The sequence below is a fragment of the Eschrichtius robustus genome, chromosome 7 (assembly GCF_028021215.1).
Source record: "Eschrichtius robustus isolate mEscRob2 chromosome 7, mEscRob2.pri, whole genome shotgun sequence".
Classification (NCBI taxonomy): Eukaryota; Metazoa; Chordata; class Mammalia; order Artiodactyla; family Eschrichtiidae; genus Eschrichtius; species Eschrichtius robustus.
The window spans coordinates 111,469,877-111,488,719 of record NC_090830.1 but is presented as its reverse complement, the minus strand read 5'-3'; the positions used below and the strand labels follow the sequence as shown (position 1 = coordinate 111,488,719).

General features: G+C 52.0%; 1 protein-coding gene across 6 annotated transcripts in view; it reads right to left on the bottom strand.

Moving 5' to 3' along the window:
- Nucleotides 1–238: 238 nt before the first annotated feature.
- Nucleotides 239–18,843, bottom strand: part of PAX2 (paired box 2) — an 89,488-nt gene continuing 70,883 nt past the window's right edge. For 3 of the 6 annotated variants that reach the window (XM_068549015.1, XM_068549016.1, XM_068549019.1), the window contains 4 exons: nucleotides 17,779–17,905; nucleotides 3,776–3,877; nucleotides 1,410–1,496; nucleotides 239–927 (listed from right to left, as the gene is read on the bottom strand). In XM_068549015.1, coding sequence (XP_068405116.1) covers nucleotides 851–927; nucleotides 1,410–1,496; nucleotides 3,776–3,877; nucleotides 17,779–17,905 — 393 coding nt within the window. In that variant the 3' untranslated portion in view covers nucleotides 239–850. The remainder of the gene's footprint in view (nucleotides 928–1,409; nucleotides 1,497–3,775; nucleotides 3,878–17,778; nucleotides 17,906–18,843) is intronic. The other 3 variants (XM_068549014.1, XM_068549017.1, XM_068549020.1) reach the window with 2 other exon arrangements.

The window sequence follows — 18,843 nt, the reverse complement described above, 5'->3', positions numbered from 1 at the left end:
CGGCAGATGGAAGAGACGCTGAGGTAGGGGCAAGGCGGGGCTGAGAGTCTGGTCACTAGTAGGAGATGCCTGGGCCCTGGGGAACTGGGCAGTTCAGGTGGAGTAGGGGAGAGCCAAGAGTCGGGCTCCGTGGGTGCCGGCTGCTGGGGCCTGCGTGCCTTGGGTCACAACCTTGGAAACACCTGACAACCCCGCCCCCCCCGCCCCTGTCCCTAGAGCCCGGCCCTCACACCCCCATTCCATTCCACCTTCTGGGCAGGGCACAGGTGGGGCCAGTCCGGTTGGCGCCGGGGTGCGGACTCCTTCCCGAGGGCTTGGCAGGAGGCTCTTCCCCCTTCTGCAGAACATCGTTTTGTTCTTAATTTCCTTTGCCCAGCGAAGCCTCCCGGCGCCGGAGCGTCCGAGGCGGGCTGCTCCGGGGCTGGGCCGCGCTGCAGTCCGCGCTGATTGTGTGTCACAGAAACGTGTCCCCCGCGCAGCGGCGGGCCCGGCCAGAGTCCGGCGGTGTGGCTGGTCGGCTCCCGGGTCGGCTCGGGCGAGGCGGCGATGAGCTGGGTCGGGCCCTCCTCGCGACGCCGCGCAGTCCAGGCAGGCGGGGAGGGGCGGCGGGCGGGATTGGGGGCGGCGGGCCCGGGCCTGAGGGTCCCGCCCGCGGCTCCACCCGTCCTGTCCGGCCTTCGACGGGGTGAAGTGAAGGACTGTAGGGGTCCTGGGATGGGGTGGGTCTGGGGCGGTGGCCGGGAGGCTTCTTGTCGCGTCGATCCTCCCTCCCTCCGGGGTGGGCGGTCAGACGGGGACGATGTGGAGGCCAAAGCTGTCGGCCTGAAGCTTGATGTGGTCCCCGCGGTAACTAGTGGCGGTCATAGGCAGCGGCAGCAGCGGCAGGGGCGGAGCCCCGGGGGGCGGCACTATAATAATAAGGGGAACCTGGAAGTTAACACAGGAGAAGAATGGGCTGGGTGAGAGGACAAACAGGAGAACAAAAAAGGAAAGAAAAGCAAAGCAAAGACCTCCCCGGGCTGGGGTCTAGCAGGATCCGGGCAGGGAGGCATTGGCTGGGCTGCGGGGCTGGTTGCCCCCAGGAGAGCTGCGTTCACCGGGTGGGAGAGGAACCCGATCGGTGACCGCCGCCGCCCGACTGTGGACCTTCAGGGGGCCCGAGGGTGGGGGCGGCGCAGAGCCTTCCAGCGACGGGGAAGGGAGCGGAGGAGAGAGTTAGGAAGGGGTGGGAGGCGCGGGCGTCCTCTAGGGATCCCGGGGCCTCAGTGCTACGCTAACAAGCCTGCCCGGCTGGGCACCCAAAGGGCGGGTCGCGGGGAGTCGGACCCGCGTCCGGAAGCAGCACTGCCGAGCTGGCCGGCGGGCGGACGGAAGCGCTGAGCCGCCGGCCAGCCAGGTGGCGTACTCACTTAGTAAGGCGGGGTTGCTGAATCTCCAAGCCTCGTTGTAGGCCGTGTACTGGGGATGGCTGTACGGGTTGCCGGAGAACTCGCTCCCTGCGGGAGGGCGAGGGAGTGGGGATCAGACACGCGCAACGCCAGGGCGGACCCGACGTGCACGGCCAGCGGCCTCCCCCGGCTCGAGGTTCAGGTGCAGCGAGCCAGGGTAATGCCCACTGCGGGCAGACGGCAGGGTGGAAGCGGAACAATCCACCTGGTCCAAATGGGGGGAGCCCATGGGGTGTGTGTGTGTGTGTGCGCGCAAAAGCACCGACCCGCCTCGCACACCGGCGTGGAGGTAACTGCGGGGCGGTGCCAGCCTGGGGCTCCCCCCGCGGAGGCGCTCCGGGCCACCCAGGAAGGGATTGTTCCGGGTCCAGGAGCGCCTACGCCGCTGCGTTGGGGGCCAGGGCCTCTCTAGTGGAAACTCTGGTTCTAGGAGCCACAGCCCCACAGGGTGGAAGCGGGGGAGGGTGGCGAAGACAGGCCCTCGGGACACTTTGTCCCAGAAAGGCCTGAGAATGGCATCTCAGCATGGTGCCAGCACAAGGGTTGGGGGCTCTGTTGGGAAACATCCCCCTCCCTCCTTTCCCTCTAGAGATTTGATAGGTGGGCCACGCAGCAGGGGAAGGAGGCGGCGGGAGGCAGGTGGACTGCCCGCCGGTTTTCAAGCGGTGAGCCGAGGGCCCTGTGGCCTGGGAGCCGTCGGAAGCTGCTTCCCTCCCTTCGCGGGAGAAAGGCCAGGCCTCCGGGTTTCCCCCTCGCCCTTTCTCCTGTGTGATGACCCCAGACTGTTTACAGTGATCCCTAACCGCGGGTTAAGTAGAGGAGAAGGGACCCCTCTCGGAGAGGGAGCTGGGGTGGGGGTGGGGGATGCAGCCACTGGAAAGCCTGTTTATTGACGAGGAGGGAAAGCATGCGTGCAGCAGGATAATGAGCTTCTGAGCTCAACTGTGACCAAGAGGAACTGAGCTATCTCCTTCCCCATCGCTAATGAAACAAGTGTAATTTCCTCATCAGCACTAGATTCTGTTTAACGACTCCCCCCTTGCCACCATGAGCTCTCTGAGGCTCCCCTCATCCCCATCCCCTTGCAGACTCCCCCCTCCCTCACCCCCGCCTCTCTAAGACCTCCTCCAGCCTCCACCTGCTCACTGCTGGAACCTTCCCTGAAGAATCTCCTGGTACCTAACACTTCCATTCGCCCTACCCCAAATCTGGGCAGGGATACCCTCACCCACACCAGCAGCTCTCCTTACCCAGTTCCTCCAACTCCCTTCAGCCCCTATTCTACAACACCCAGCAGCAATCTCCCTCTTGGCCAGCCCCCTACATCCACCTCTGCTTACCCAGGGCTGTCCCTGAATGAACGGTCCAGGAATGGGGCCAGTCACCCTACTCTATCCTCCCCCCCCCATGAGAGCTGAGCTTCAGGGAAGGGGCACACGGAGGGCAGCCAGCAGGACAGGAAGCAGGCCCAGTGAGTCTCATCCTCTTTAAGACAAGAGTTTTTCTGGTGCTTCTGTGAATAGGAACTTCAACTCTCTTTGGCTTCAAGCCCAGCTCCCAATCTGGGGTGAGGGGTTGGGGAGAGCACAACCTCCAGCTGCAGTCACCAGACCCCAAATATGGCCTCTGTCTCTCTGATCCACACAGCCCACACCCAGCTCCTCTCAGATGGGGACGGGTCAGAGCCCCCAGGAGCAATGAGGGCCCAGGGCTCCTCTCAGGAGATGTGGAGGTGCTCCAGCTTGTCTCTCTCTGAAGCCAGTCTCTCTGGTTCCTGCCACAGTCTGTCTTCTGTTCCTCTTTCCTTAGGGAATAACTCCCTTCTCTCCCTGGGGGGAGGGGGGGGTCGGCTCTCGACACTGGTCTTCCCTGTGGGTTGGTGTGGACCAGGGTGGCTTTGTCTGAGTGACAGACATGCCCCTGGAAATGGTTCTTGGCTCCAAGTTTCCATGGAAACCAGGGCAGACCCTTCCAAGCAGTGTCAGCTGGCTGGGGGTAGGCGGGGGCACTGAGTGTGGAGCTGAGGCTGCGTGCTCCCGGGCACAGGCTGGGGTGGGTGGGCACTGCGGAGGGGCCAGGACGTACAGAAGGGTGCACACACTACTGCAAGCACTTCTGCAAGTTCCCTCCCTGGATTACTCATGAGGGAGGATGAGGGACCCCGGCTGCAGCCTCTAGGGAGAGAGAGGGATAGAACAGCAGTGGTTTGCAGGGGAGGAGATGTTGGGTCTCCCCCAGCCCCAGCCTCAGACTACAGACCACTCAGCAGCTCACCCACAGTTTAGCTACTCCCACCTAAATTAGGCAGCTGCAGCATTGTCACCTACCAGGCACCATTCCTGCCAGGGTGGAGGTGGGGTAGCTTCCCTGGCCAGTGGGGGGCACGTGAGGGGGGTAACCAGGCAGAGTGGTGCTCGCCATGTCACGACCTGGAAAAACACAAAGGGGAAGGGGTGAGGCCTGGAAGAGAGGGGCCTGCCTCTGCTCACACAAGGGTACTCCATGGAAAAGAAAGCGCTGCGTGCAGACATGTAGGGGCACACCTGAATGAGAAGGTCCAGGTGTGCCCTTACATATATCTAAGCTTGTTACCTAAATGTCCTATGATCAGCTGTGTGTATGCACCTCTGCTCTGTGTAGCTCTTTGTGTGTCTCTCTGTGCGTGTGTGTATGTGTGTTTGCCTTTGTTTGTGTCTCTTTGTAGCCCAAACCCAGATGGAGAAGGGAGGGAGATGACCTGGTTTTACTCCTCCTTCCCAGTGAGATATTCAGCTGTGGTCGATCCAGTAGCCAAATGGACCTCTATCATCTTGCTCACCTCTCCCCTCTTTAACACCCCATCTTTCCTTCAGGCTTGGAGGACACCCCACCAGCACCTGTACAGGAGCTGATGGGTATTCCTTGTTCTCTCCAAGTGAAGCTGCAGGTGCTGGGCCTGGCAGGTGTGAAGAGTAGGGGGCCAGCCAGTGGGCTATTTTGCTGTCAGTGTTCATGGCATTTAAATGATAGAAAACCATCCCTGAAGCAAATCAGGAGCTTTGAGCTAACAGTGCAAATGGATCAGATCAAGTTCCAATGAGCAAAGTCTGCTCTCCCCACTAGCTGCTAGACTTCTGTTCCTGGAGGTGTCTATTAGCTAGAGTCTGGAGAGTGGGAGGAAGGGCTTTCCTAGTGTCCTGGAGTGAAGGCAAAGCGAGCCAATCTTAGGGAGATACCCATGGTCCACAGATATCTCTGGAACACAGCTGTACCTGAACGGCCCCCCTTCCTTGCCTGCCCCCTCCATCGTCATGAAGCGGTCACTGCCTTCTTTGCAATTTAGCATGCTCCAATCTCTAATGACAATAAATTTGTCCTCTCCCATACTTCCATGCCCTAGAGACTACTTCATCCTCTCCTGGGTCCTGGGTCCCCTTTCTCCTCTCCATATTTCCTTTATACTCCTCTTCAGCCAGTGCCACTCTCCCACTCTAGTGCCTCTGTCCAACCCTGGGAAGAGGTGTGGCTGGAGGAAGGCACAGAACTAGGCATCTCTGACCCACTTTCTTTTCATCAGTTGCCCTAGACCTCATCCTCCCGATGGCTATTCCAAAGCGTTTCTCTCTCTCCTTGCCACTCTCCCCTTAAAGTCGACCTCACCTCCAACTTTCCTGAAACGTGTGAGTTTCCTCACCGCTACCTTAACACATCTGAATGATCCATCCTTCCCTAAGTAGAGAGAGATGCAGCTCAGGCTTTTGCATTCCCAACTGCCTGTGAACCTTTTCATTAGCTGTCCCACTGTCACCTCAACCCTGACAGGAATAAAAGAGATCACCTTCCCCCCAGTCAGTTCTACTGACCTACTTGAAGACCATCAGACCAAAACCTCTGGAGTCGTTCTTGACATAGCACGCCCAGCTTTGAAGTCAGTCGCTGGGTGTTGTCAATTCTCCTTAGCAATATCTATTACATCTGTCCCACCTTCATTTCTTCCACCACCTCCACAGCTCAGCGCCTAAGCACCTGCCCTTGGTCTGCCACAACAGTTTTTTTGTTTGTATTCCCTGCCTCCACATTCTTCTCCTTCAGTCTATCCCTCACATGGCTGCTTGGCTAGCCCTCATGAAACGCTGCTTCCATCACATCACTTCCCTTGTAAGAGCCATCATGGATTCTCTGTAGTCCACAGTTTAGGTGTCTCTCTGGCAGTCTACACTCTGCCAGGCTTTCAAAGCCTCCCAGGTACTCTTCCCCACCCAGTTTTCTCAGCTCTGATTCTCACCCCTTCTGGTTTAGTGTGACTGTTTTCACTGGCTTGGATGCTGTGAAATCTCTGCTTTTGCCACCTCATTTTCTTCTTCTTGCTATAGTTTCCCTTTCCTTCCCTTATAAGCTCAAGGCTTAAAACCCCTACTATTCTACCCATCGGAGAAGTTTCTCTCTTTTAAACTTCTGTAGTGTCTGTGCTCCATGGTTTACCACGTCACTACAGTTCATGAAACATCAGCCCTGTTGTTTTCTTCCTCAAACAGATCATAATCAAACGGAGGGCAGGCCCTGTCTTCTGCTCTGTCATACAGTTGAGAATATGGTAGATGCTCAATAAAAACTTATTGATTCTCTATCACTCTATTGGACTTAATAGCCAATTCCAGGTGGGTTATATTGTTTTCTGTTTCATATATGTTGGTGTCCTTTGAAGAGGTAAAAGCTGGGCAAAATGTAAATGTTTGAATCTGCTTTTTTTCTACAAATAATTTGAACAATGGATCATGAATTTTTATAAGATGATGAAAGATTTATACAGGATGATGAAAGTGAGGGACCCATACAATGTGACTCAGCTTTATCATGCAATAGAATGATTTTCTCTCTACTTACCTAATATAGCTAATATCTTACATTTTAAAACTCAAGAACAGACAACAGAGTAGAACTGTCAAACAAGAGATCATTTTGAACTCCCAGAGAGATAGCAGAGAGAATCTGTGTTTGCTCTGTGTGGGTTTTCTTTCATTGACTTCTATTGTCAACTAAATGTACAATCCTCCTGACCATCTCTCAGCGGAGAGGACCTCAAGTGGACAAGTCAGCAACATCTATCAATTCCTAGAGAGATTAATAATATGGCATTTCATTGTCAAAAAAGGCCCAAGACAGAGGAGAGTTAGTGAGGATGTAGAGGTTTTGAATTAGAAAAATACAGAAATCCAATTCTTGGTCTTGTGATCCTAATGTCCACAAAGCAGTCAGGAAGAAAAGGATGCTTCTTTCTCAATAAACAGGAATTTAAATGCATCTGAATTCTGATTTTCAGCTGCATAGTTCCCTCAGCTTTTCACACACAAATTCCTTGTACTCTAAGGTTGTGTCACACAATCCCTTACTTAGCTTCATGAGAGAAGAGGAAATGTGGGATGACTAGAAAGGTGTTTCCAGCTACCTGGAGGCACCCCTATTGCAGTGTTTATTTCCACTGGATCGCTCTCTTGCAAATGGTCCAACTTCCAGCATATAGAAACTTTGGCCTGCTGAAAGTCAGCCACAGAACTGTTGATTGAGAGACACATTTCCAAATTCTATTTTAAAAACTGAATCTGGGAAGTGATATTGAAGCATTTTTTTAAGTGTGAGAGAAGAGACCCATGATGAGGAAAAAGCATGCAAGCATATGGCTGTGATTCTGCTGCTGTGGATTCTGTAACATCATTACAGTATCACTGGATTCTGTAACATCAGTACAGCATCACTACCAAGAGATGCCCGTTCAGGACCCCTGAGCCAACAAAGGTATGAGCCACTGCATACAAAGCACCCTCAATGGCTTCATTAGCACACAGGTGACACCTGAAGAACAGGAACAAATTGACCAAACTCTTGCCAGAGCCATATATTCTTCTGGAACACCATTGTCAATAATGGAAAACACACACTGCAGGAAGTTTTCAAATTACTAAGACCGTCATACCATTTGCCCAGCAGCATTCTGCGAGCAAACTTCTTTTAGTGAGTGAATATGAATGGGTAATGGAATCTGTGCAAGGAAGAATCGACAGAGTACTGGGCCTTGCATACTGCCCATGGGTGGACAAAGGGGAGCGGAGACAGACTCTAAAACTGTATGACAGCACAGCCACCTCCTTCAAGCAAACAGGGAAAAGTGCAGAAAGAGGAGAAAATAGCTTCAGAGCAGAATACATCAGTTATAAAATATGTGTCATCCGACAGACGATAGGAAGCAGTAAAGCATTTGCTTTGCTCACTGGCAATGCCAGGAACATGAAAGCAGCACCAAGAATTACACACGGATAAAAACCCACATACTACAAGAGGATGGGCATTTCATGTTGGATAATTGCTTCCTAAGATTACAAAGTTTTAAAGATGGAAGAGCCTTCGAGATGATCAGTCTCACTTCCTTGTTTTAAAGTTGAGAAAATGGGGGCACAGAGAGGCATCATGACTTTCCTATGGCTACAGAGCTAGTAACTGACAGAGCCAAAGTGTGAAGCTAGGTCTGTACCACACTGCCTTTTAATGATAACACGAACTCAGATACTCCCCAAAAGAGCCAAAGAAAAGGAAAAAGAAGTCATCTGACAAGCAAAATCTCATATTGTCACTGCTGTCATTAGGATGAGGCAAGAAAAACAGGACACAAAGGATAAAATATTGACACTGAAAGTCTGTAGTAAAACCCCATGGGGTGGAGTATCAATCTCCTTGGAGAATTTTCTGAAAAACAAAGAGGCTCTTCAAGAAACAGGAGTAGTTGAGAATCTAAAGCACCCAGAAGTGTTAGAAGCGCTGTATTTGATGAGGATGTCTTCTCAGTTCAACTGCAGAAGTCCCTGAAGATTCTAAAGCCAATTTCTACAGCAATCACTACATCTGAATCAGACAGTGCACTTTTGTCAGACATTCCTTACCAAATGGGCCAGATCAAATCAACTGTTTTGGAGAATCTAAGTGCAGTTCCTCTTACAAGTACAGAGAAAAGCAAAGTGAAAGACTTTATTAAGAAAATTTCAGTCACCGGATAATTTATGCTATTTTGTCAGGTCTTAAGATCCAAGGGCAGAGTTGTGTTTCTACTTGCACCTAGACTAGCTAGCATTCACTGAGCACCTACTATCATGCTAGGCACTGTCCTAAATATTTTCTATATATTATCTCACTTAATCCCCATATCAACCTATGATGCTGATCTGTTTTTAATCCCCATTTTATAGATGAGAAACAAACTCAGAGGGGTTAAGTATTATATCCAAGATTTCACAGCCAGTAGATGACAGGACCTGGACTACAGAATAAGCCGTATACTTGGGAATGGATTCTAGAATGACATTCTCAAATAATGTAGACCCAGAAAATAGGTATTTGGCCCAGGAAAGTAACCTGGGATTATGCTAAGTGAATCCTTCCTATAACAGAACATCTTGTCGCTTCTTGTTTCTTGCATGTTTCAGGTTCTTCCATTTTCTACAGCAAGGGTTTTAAACTGGGGTTCACCAAACTTGTAGGATGTCATGGATGTGCTTCAGGGAGTCCATATAAAGCTATACATATGATATTATAGATACATATATGTAATATCTAGATGGCTTTTATCATGTTCTCAAAAGTATTCATGACTCAAAGATTAATAAGCAGTGTTTATAAAAGACCAAAGAACCTTTGTTTTTTGGTGTAAGAAAGACACTGATTTGTTTGAAACTATTTGAATTCGACCAATAAACCAGATCATACAAAGAATAGTAAAATAATATGTGAAGGAGTAGGGAGGCTTATCTCAAGTAAGGCAAATGTCAGCATCCAGAAGACCAAGGAAATAATAAAAAGGAAGCTGCCAAAGCAGCAGAGATGCTTTAGCTCAGTGATGGCAAGACAACAGACTTATTAGACACAGATTTATACAGTAAAAGTTATATTCAATCAGTTTAGAGATGCTTTCCCTCAGTATCTTTCTCTGAAAATGAGCACTTTTGCTATCCACTTGACACTACGGAGGACCCTAAGGCCAAAAAACATAACTCTTGTTTTACTACCCTAAACTCAAGTTGTGTCTGCTTCTCATAAGGTCGTGAAAATGAAGACATTAGATTGCTTCAAGGTTGGCAGTCTGTGCCTGCATTTGACACAAGCATTTATAATACTTCCAAGAATACAATTATTAAATTTGTAATTACTGCCTAAATATACTGTACATTTACATTTACTACACCAATTATGATCACTTTATGACCAAGCCAAGTTATACAGAATACACCAAAGTAACAAACTTTAAATCTGTAAAAGATGCTTTAAAAGGAGAGGGGAAGAGCTTTCTACATATTTCATTTTATTCCTTATTTCCCGGGTTTCCAAATTCTCTGGAAGTTTTCTCCTGGGGGGCAGAGGTGCCTGTATGAGGGTCCCCAGCCCCAGGCTCTGTCTTGGTCCCATAGCTCTGCATCCCAAGGCTGGCCTGCCCTGGGCTCCGGCAGACAGGGCTGTGCTTGCAGCTCAGGGCGGCTGCACTCCCAGCCGATCTCACTTCCCACCCACAGCTGGACCTTTAGTCCCTGGTGTATCCTAGGCAGGGATGCTGCCCAGATCTATGTGGGCTCAGTAAGGTCTACACCGTGACAGCCAACCAACTGGACACAACCAGTCATGCAGTTCCTACCCCTTCTCCCAGCACGCAGCCCCTCATGGGCCATGGTAGCCTGCTGGCCTAGGGCCCCACAAGAGGCGCTCCTTCTAACTCAGCTGGACCATGGATGGAGCTGCAGCCTCGGGATTGTGGGATAAGGATAGGGAGTGTTGGGGAGAATCACATTCTCAGGGCTGAAAGGGAATTTGACTATCCTCTAGTCTACTCCCTCATTTTACAGAGGAGGAAACAGGCTCAGAGAGAGAGGAAGACATCCCAGCCCTCTCCATGGTTCACTTCCCCAGGCTACCCTCTCTGGCTCCACTAGAAAGTGGCAGAGGAAGACTGGAGTTGGGCAGGTGCTGGCACTCTGGAGGCTGAGCCCAGGCTCACTGATGGGCTCAGAGCCCCTTCTTGCTGGGTGGGCAGAGGTTAAGCCTGTTTGCACAGTCTCCCGATACTCCAAGGTCTCCCAGTTCCTCTCCGGCTTTATTTTGTTCTCTGAGAGCACTGAATTGTCAGCTCTAATCCTTCCGAAAGCGCAGCGTTTTTCAGACGCTCTGTGTAAGTGAAACCCTAATCCCAAGGAAAACGGCCACTTAAGCTGCGGGAGCATCAGGCTGCTCTCCGAGCCTGCCGCAGGATTTCCTCCGCCCTGCCCGCCAGCCCAGCCACCCCCGAGAAGGAGAGGGGAGCATTCCAGGCTGAAGGCGTGCAAAGCCCTCTCTGAAGTAACAATAGTGGCAGGGCTTGCCCCCCAAAGCTCAGGGTTGAAAAAGTGCTGGCTTGTTTGTCCTGAGCAGGGGAAGGAAGGATTCTGATCACCCTGAGGAGGGTGGGAGGTCTTCCTGTCACCTTGCGGATGGCTGGCTCTCCGGGGGAAACAGGCTTTTAGGTCTTACCTAGGTGACTCTGAGGCCACCAGGACATTTCTGAGCCCTTGGTCCCAATACATACCTGTAACATTCACTGGGACACCCCTCTTTAGGGTTTCTGGTCATCCAGAAAAGGTTGGGTTGGCTGACTTCACTTTTACTTAGCCAACCTTTTCTTCTTAGAAAGTGCCGAATAATGGAGTAAACAGGCTTAGTACTGGGGGACCCCCCCCTTTGGAGAACTCTCCTTTGGGACACCCCAAGCATCTCTAAATATCTACAGCAGCAGAAAGGTTCCCTATAACCCAGCTATCCATGAAAACAGTGCCCAGTGTTTTCTACTAGGCAACACTTTTTTGTAGTTGGCTACTACATGCATTTGAAATAAAGCTCGTTGATTTCTCAAAAATATTTTGATTCAAATTCAAACTGTCCTCTCTCCTTGATCTCTAAATGAATTAGTGAGACCATGCCGTGGGGGGCCAAGCACAGTCCATTTGGCGTGCTCAGCCTTTGGGTCTCTTGGACAGAGGGAGGAGATGAAGGAAGGAGTCAAGAAGCAAGGCCCAAGGTAATGGGCCAAAGCTGAGCTCAGCGTAGAAGACCATAGAACTACATCTTTGCTAAGATGCCCGGGAACCCTTCATACCTTCCTCCTGCTCATGCCTCTCCTTCCCTCTGTAGCTCCATTAGCAGCCTCACGTGCTTCTGCCCAAGGCACCCTGCTGGGGAGGGAAGCCCGTCACTGCTGGGATGGCTGGTGGGCACAGACATGGGTGTGGAACTGGGGCTGGAGATTGTGGTGGCACAGCTTTTATTCTATTCAAATTTGACCTGACTCTCCCAGTCCTAGAGTAAATTAATGTCATTTCTTTGCAATATCTTTTCCCTCTAGGGTGGACTGGATAAAGAAGTAAGGGAAAGAGCCCTGATCCAGTGACTCTCTAGGCTGCAGACCCAGGGCACCCACATTATCTGTCAATGTCTCATTGCTATGGAAATGCCCCTGTAATTAAATCAGAGCTGAGGTCTGGGAGCTGGAGGTCCTTGGGGATGTGGCTGGAGGCCTCAGGGATGTTTGGAGGAGGATAGCCTCTTCCCCGTGGGCCTTCTCAGCTGAGGAGAAGCCCTCTGGCTTGGTTTGGCCTCCACAGCGACAGGCTCTCCGACTTGCCGTGTGTCTGAAGTTGCCCTAGCCCTCTCCTTTCAAGGTTGGCGAGGAACTCTGATGTCTGTGCCCTAAATTCCTCAGCTAATCAGGGGCTTTGAGCTGACAGACAAGGCTAGGAGACTCCCAGCCTCCTTCAGAAACATTTCTCAGCCTTTATTGCCCTCTCCTCCCCCCAGGGGTTTGGCCAAGGGCTAAGCTGTTTGTTTTATGGAGGGAAATGCAGTCGCATTGGAAGGGGGTTGTTAACTACAGGAAAGAGGCACTTCCTAGAGGTCCTCAGGACTCCTGGAGCAGGAGGAGGAGGGTTTCCCAGGGTCCACACCTCTATCTGCTAAAAGGCCACTTCACTAACCATCCTAGATGTGGGTAAGGAGTCTGAACTTCTAAGAGTCTGCAACCCTTTCTCAGAAGCCGAGCCCATACTACTCTCTCTAGGCCCCGGGGGCCAGCCCCTGCTTTTCTTTGAACTTTGCCTTACTGGCTTCCTCCACCTCTGCTCAAATTTGCCAGCTTCCAGGAGACCCCCATCTTCTACTCTCTCTCCCCACCGTGGGCACTTCCCTCTTAGGATGCATCCACATCTCCTCCCGGATCTTAGCTACAGATTCCGGCAGAGCTGCAGTCTCCGGGCATCAAGAGAAGTTTCTCCCAAGCTCTTGAATAAAATTACCTTCTCCGCACCAGGATGGGGAAGCTGACAAGGCTTTTTTTTTTCCCCCACGAGGGAGGAATGGACTGTCCCTGTTACAGTGCTCCAATGTTCAGACATTTTTCCAAAGAAAAGGGAAGACTCTCTGCTGAGACTTAGCAGTCCGGGAACCTGGATAAGCAGGGGGCAGGCTCTACTTTCAGGGCTGCCTGGGGCTCCTCTCTTTCCATGCCTCTGAGTCCCAAAACAATGCGCTATAGGTGCCTTCTTTGCCCTTTAAGATCTCCATTATCTGACAATTTGCTGAGCAGTGGTGGGGAAGGGGATGTGGGATCAAGATCTGTGATTAACACAAAACATACTTCTTTTTTATCTTTTTTAGAATGTTAAACATGCTTACATTATAGTTGTTTTTGGATTGTTCTATTATCTCTAGTTCTTAGGGGTATTAACTGTCCTGTATATTGCTTCTGCTAACTCTCCCTCATGATAGTTTGTATTCATATGAGGTGTGTAATTTTTTATAGTGAGCTCATCTTTAGTGATGGATTTTTTTTTTTTTTCTGTGGGAGTCCCATGTGCCCTGGATTGTAGAATGTCTCTGCAAGGAAGGTTTGCCCTTGTTCCTGCTGGGGTTTCCGAGTGGGTTACTATCCTAGACAAATTTTTATGTAAGTTCTTAGCTGGGGGTTCCTGCCACATCCTCATGGTATAAATTTGGACTCAGGGTCAGGCTTGGGGTCTCCATTTCTCATGGAGACGTTATTTTCCCTCCCTTGCTTTCCTGAGCCCCTGGGATGAGTTTGTGTGTTTCCCGTGCATAGATAGCGTTGTCCTGCTCCGTCTCTGGCTTTACTCAGGGGAATGCTGACTTCTAGTTTCCTGCTTCTTTGGGGCCCAAGGTCATCTTTTCTGTCTGGTGTGTTACAACCCCAGCCTCCCCCAATTAGGGTCTGCCTCCAGTGTGATGCCAGCAGCCTCTCACGCTGCTCTGGCTTTGGGTCTCCCTCTGTTTCTTGCACCAGAGGGTGAGGTTTGGTTGTGTGGTAGCAATTCTCATTGTTACATTTATTCAGCTGTGTTTTGGTGAGTTTAGCCTGCCTTGTTTCTAGATATCAATCTCATTCCTCTATAACCCCTCCGGGACTAAAATGAGGATGGCGAGGACTACGCTTGCACAAAGCTCTCCCAGTGCTCGGCAGTGAGCCTCACCAGAGGCCAGTGAAACCTGCTCACTTGGTGCAGCAGCTCTGGGGCCTGATGCATCCCTCGGCTTCTAGAGTGAGCATGGAGAACCACTGTACAATCCCCGACTTCCTCCAGCACTGTCTCGTTCCATTTGGGCTCCAGGGCAGGGAACCCGCTCTCATTATCAGGGTGGATTTTCGCCAGGCGAAGGGACTCTCAGAATTCTCAGAAGCATCTCCAAGTGACTTTGGGACTCCTAGTATTCATCTTATTCTCCCAGATCAACATCACTGCCAAGGTCCCCTCTATGGCTGCAGAGCTGGCCAGGCACAGGAAGGGAGGAGTCAAGGTGAGGAGGCTATGAGGAAGGGGGGCTCTTTTCTACCAGTGACAGGCGACTTGAAGGCACCAGCACACAGCTGGAGTCAGAGTCCTCAGTGAAGAGGCCCTGACCCAGAGGCCTGCGGGACCACTGAGGGGTTGATGGCAGCCCACTGTGGGGTCCTTTGGAAGGGTAAGAAGGAGACAGAAGGTACCAGCCACAGCCAGATAACCTGAGGAAGCCTGGGGCCAGAGTGCCCCCCACCCACTCTCTCATCTAGTTGGTCCCTTTTTCCTTATCACTTAGGAGAGACTCGGCTCCGTTCCAGACCAGCAGCCTAGAGCAGTGGGCTGGAGAGAAGAGATGTTGCTGAGCTAGAGCAGCCCAGCGGTGGAAGGGAAAGTGGGTGATAAATTTAAATAACCAGCTTGACTTGGCAGCTTGCTGAGTTGTGATGCAGTGAAATTAAAATCTCGGCACAACTTGCAAACACTACTCAGAAAAATCAGTCTCTCTCCTTGGTTCCAGGAGAGGAGGTGGGGAGGGGAGGCTTTGGGGCCGAGCCCCGGCCTCTGGCAGCCACCCTTGCCTGCAAAGTGATTAGCTGTGTCCTGGCCCACTGGGCCCCACTCTCCCCTCTACACAATAGTCCAGGCTCCTCTCTCCTCTCAGTCCTGACCTTGTGGAACAGCTGCATCAAGTGGCTGGTGAAGTTTGAAATCAGCCTCCAGTGCCAGGAGGTGGCAGGAATATCAATAAGGTCGGCTCTTCAGGTTGGGCTAGGGCTTCCTGGGCTGGTTTCCTCAGGACTCATTCCCAAAGGTTTGCAGCCTCAGCTGCCTGTCCCTGGGGAAGAAGATGAGCTGGGGGTTTAGGATGTGGGGGATGAAGAGGGCTCCTTGAACATCTTGGCATACTCAAGCCAGGCTGTGGCCACAGGATGCCCTCCTGCTCTCCCACCTGTACCACATACCTGGCCAGAATCACCTGCTGGAAAATGCCTCCCCTTTTCCTCCTCCACCAAAGCCCTTCATACTCTCCAACCAAATAAGCTCTTAAAGAATCTTGGAGGACAATTTTTACAAATACACCAAAAGCCCCTCCCGTATCTCAGCTGTTCTTGGAGCCCAGTTCTAGATGCCAACATCTTTCTAGAAAATCTCACCCGAAATCCACCTCTCTGGTCTGCTCTCTACATCACTGCTCACCGCTACCCGCAAACTCCTGGCCCGAAGGCTAACGTGCTGGACCCATTCCTGAGATGATCCATGAAGCCTCTGGGCACTGCCCTGTTTCTCACCTTGACAGTACCTCCAGCAAATTCTGTTCATCCCCATAATAAACACATCATGAATCATTCATCTTTAATAGATTATGCAAATTAGGAGGACATAAAATCAACAAAGATCAATAACTGCAGCCATTTAATTGCCAGCAAAAACATTTTAAGAATGAGCATAATCTGTAGCCCTTTCTCGGGTAATGGCACCATTAATCCAAACATTGGATCTTGGCCTAAGTGTAGAAAAATCATTCCCTGCCCCTCCCCCCGCCCACCACCCCTCCCCCACTTCTCCACACACTTCTCTCTTTTTGGTAATTTCCAGTTTCTGAGCGAGTTTCCCTGTCATTACCACTGGTGAACAGCTCCGAATGTTAATGGTTCTGCTTTTGTTACTCCTGGCTTGATTGAAATGTCGCATACAGATTGAGATGTTAGTGCTAACTTGCCACCTGGGAATGTCAAGCTGGGTCTGAAATGAACTTTTCTCACACTTGGATCCAGATGGATCAGCCGGAGATGTTCCCAGGCTGAGCTGGGACCGTTCCAGGGCCATGGGGGGGAGGCGGGTGGGGGATGCTCAAGGTGGAGGCACTTTTCTGCACCAGCCTGAGTTCTCCTGCTGCAGGAACCCTACCCCAAAGATCCTTCTCTCCACCCCAGGAAGCCTCTGCCTTCTAGACTGTGGCCCTGGGCCCAGGGAAGCACAGCTGGGGTTAGAGAAAAGTCTCCTGGGCTCTGTTTTGCTGCTGCCTGGGGTGGGCCACTTTTGGGAAGTGACCACTGTAACTCTCAGCAGATCAGGAGAAACATGGCCTGGGCTGGACCATCACTCTTTCTTGGGTCAGAATACCCACAGCTCAGAGAGCTTCCGAACTGGGCTATGGAGGGTTCTTGCCGAGGGCCAGTTGATCATAGGCTGTATCCTGACCCAGCTTATGTTGTCACTCCCAAAAGCCCATCTAGGTCTCCGACACTTCCAGAACTCAACCTCTGATTGCCTAGCCAAAGAGCTCGACTCTGTCCAGGCCGGAAACAGCTGTACCAGGACACCCCTTAGGGAGAATCTGGGAAAGCTAACAACAGGGCTCTCCCAAGCCCCCCAGGTGGAGGCCAGGTGGCCACTCGCAGCCCATCTCAGACCTGAGCCGTGCTCAGAACAGCTCCAAGTCAGAACCAGTGCGCTGTCTTCCAGTGGGGCCATGCCCGCTCCCTGTCTTTGGTGACGCTGGCTGCTGCCAGGTCCCCAGGCCACCTCCGCTCGCCTTGTCAGCAGGTAACGCCTCAGTGTCTCCCAATCGCCACCAAGACCCTTCTCAATCATTCTGTCTCCCAAGTAACAAACGGCACATTGGCTTTAGTGTCTCCAGAATAATTAGGTGAATTTTAATAACACCTCAATGTGTGTCTCTCCCACTTGGGCACTTTCCTGGCCCGGAAACCCTTCTGCAGTGCCAGGCGCCTTCCACAGCCCTCAGCTCTGTGGCCTAGAGCTTCATCAGCTGGGCTCTACACTGCGCTGCACCTCAGCCTTCTTCCCCTCTAGCTGCCTCTGCTACTCCTCCCTCATCCATGCCAGCACCTGGATTGGGTGCCCCCTCCCCCTGCATTTTGACTGAGGGACGGGCCGGACCCTGCCTGGCCTTGAAATCAAGCCTTGGTCTTAGTGATTTCTCTGGGAAGCTGGAGAAGGGTTGAAATAATTGAGCTTACCTATAACCACATAGCCAGATGCCACGCTCTGAAGCCCAAAGCCACAGCTTTGGCACACCAGGCTGCCCAGAGGAGAGGAAAGCAGGTCCCCAGGAGCCTTGGGGACACAGGAGTGTGGAGACTCGACACTGGGCACTCATGCTCCACTCTTGCCAGCCCGGCCTATTTGCCCTCATTCTCCTGCACACATCCTAACAAGAGGCTCATAATTCCGGCCACCTTGGTGGAGGCAAGAAAAAAGGCAAAGAAAGAGGCAACAGGATGGGCAGAAAGAACCAGCCCTAGCTCCTCCTGGCTTTGACCTTTCCAGGCTGAAGTGTACAGAGACCCTGACCACGGTTTTTTCTCCCACATCTGCACACATCTGTTCAGGAAGCACCCTGGTTTTTGGAGACTCACTCTCTCTACAGAGATCACGGCAGGGAGCCCACTTGTCACGCTGGGCCCCAGATGGCATGGGCTGAGGCGCCCCCCACTGAAAGCAGTTTCCCACCCTCCTGGAAGCCCCCTTACCGGTCACAACGGGGTATGTCTGCGTGCCCGACACGTTGCTGCCCAGCTCCGGGTTGGTGGATGCAGATAGACTCGACTTGACTTCATCAAGCCCAGGGGTCAGGGCTGGGAGGGAGTACTCGTTCCCCTGGGAGGAGAGAGAAAAGAGACAGCTCACTATTGACGTAGACATGCAGAAAGAGGGCTTGGTGTGCAGATGGGGAGGAGGAACGGGGAGCCCTCCCAGATGGGGTGGAAGGAGATGGCCAGGCAGAGGGCGGGGAGTGTGGGAGGGGCGGGCTCGATGGATGATGGAGAGTTGTGTGTGGGTGGGGGCAGACCTGACTCTGGCAAGCTGAGGTGCAGCCTGTACATTCTCGGCGGGTATCCCAGCACCCTTTACATCTCTGTAGCATCTCTCTTGTCTAAGAAGCCCCAAGGGCGGGGTTTAGCAGTGGGAATCCCCCTGCTGAGAGGCAAGCGGTGTTTTAAGGTCCTCCGGGGTAGGGAATCTTGGGGAGGAGGGGCGAACCCTGACATGATGGCAGAGGCAGGAGCTGGGGGAAGGGCCTAGTGGGGCCTCGAGCCTGGCACTGCTGGGCTGGCTGACCGGGTGCTGGCGCCCCTTTTTAAAAAACAAACAAAGACTGCCTCACGGGCCCCTCGCTCTCTGCCTGTGCACTGGGGTATGAAATTGGGGAGGGGGAGAGCCCACATGGCTAACAGAAGGGTGGGAGGGGGCCAGTCATTGACTCTGAAAGGGTGTCCTGCCTGAAACACTCGGGTAATTGCCTTTTTATTGCAGCCACCGCCAAGCCAGACCCCAGAGCTGGGCTGACCAGGAGCCCGCACGAAGCAGGAAAAGTTGCTCTGATTAATATTACGTTAAATTAAAACTGATTTTCTGCTCTTTCGGGTCCGTTTTTTTTCCCTTCCGCTTCCTGGCCCCCCCAGAGGGGCCCCTCCCCTCCCTGGCTGGACAGGATTGCCTCGTCATTTCCAATTCCTTCTCGTATTGATCTTCCTGTAGAAATCAGTTTTGTAATTAGCTGCAAATTAGGCCTTCTACTGGGGGTGAAGCTGCCC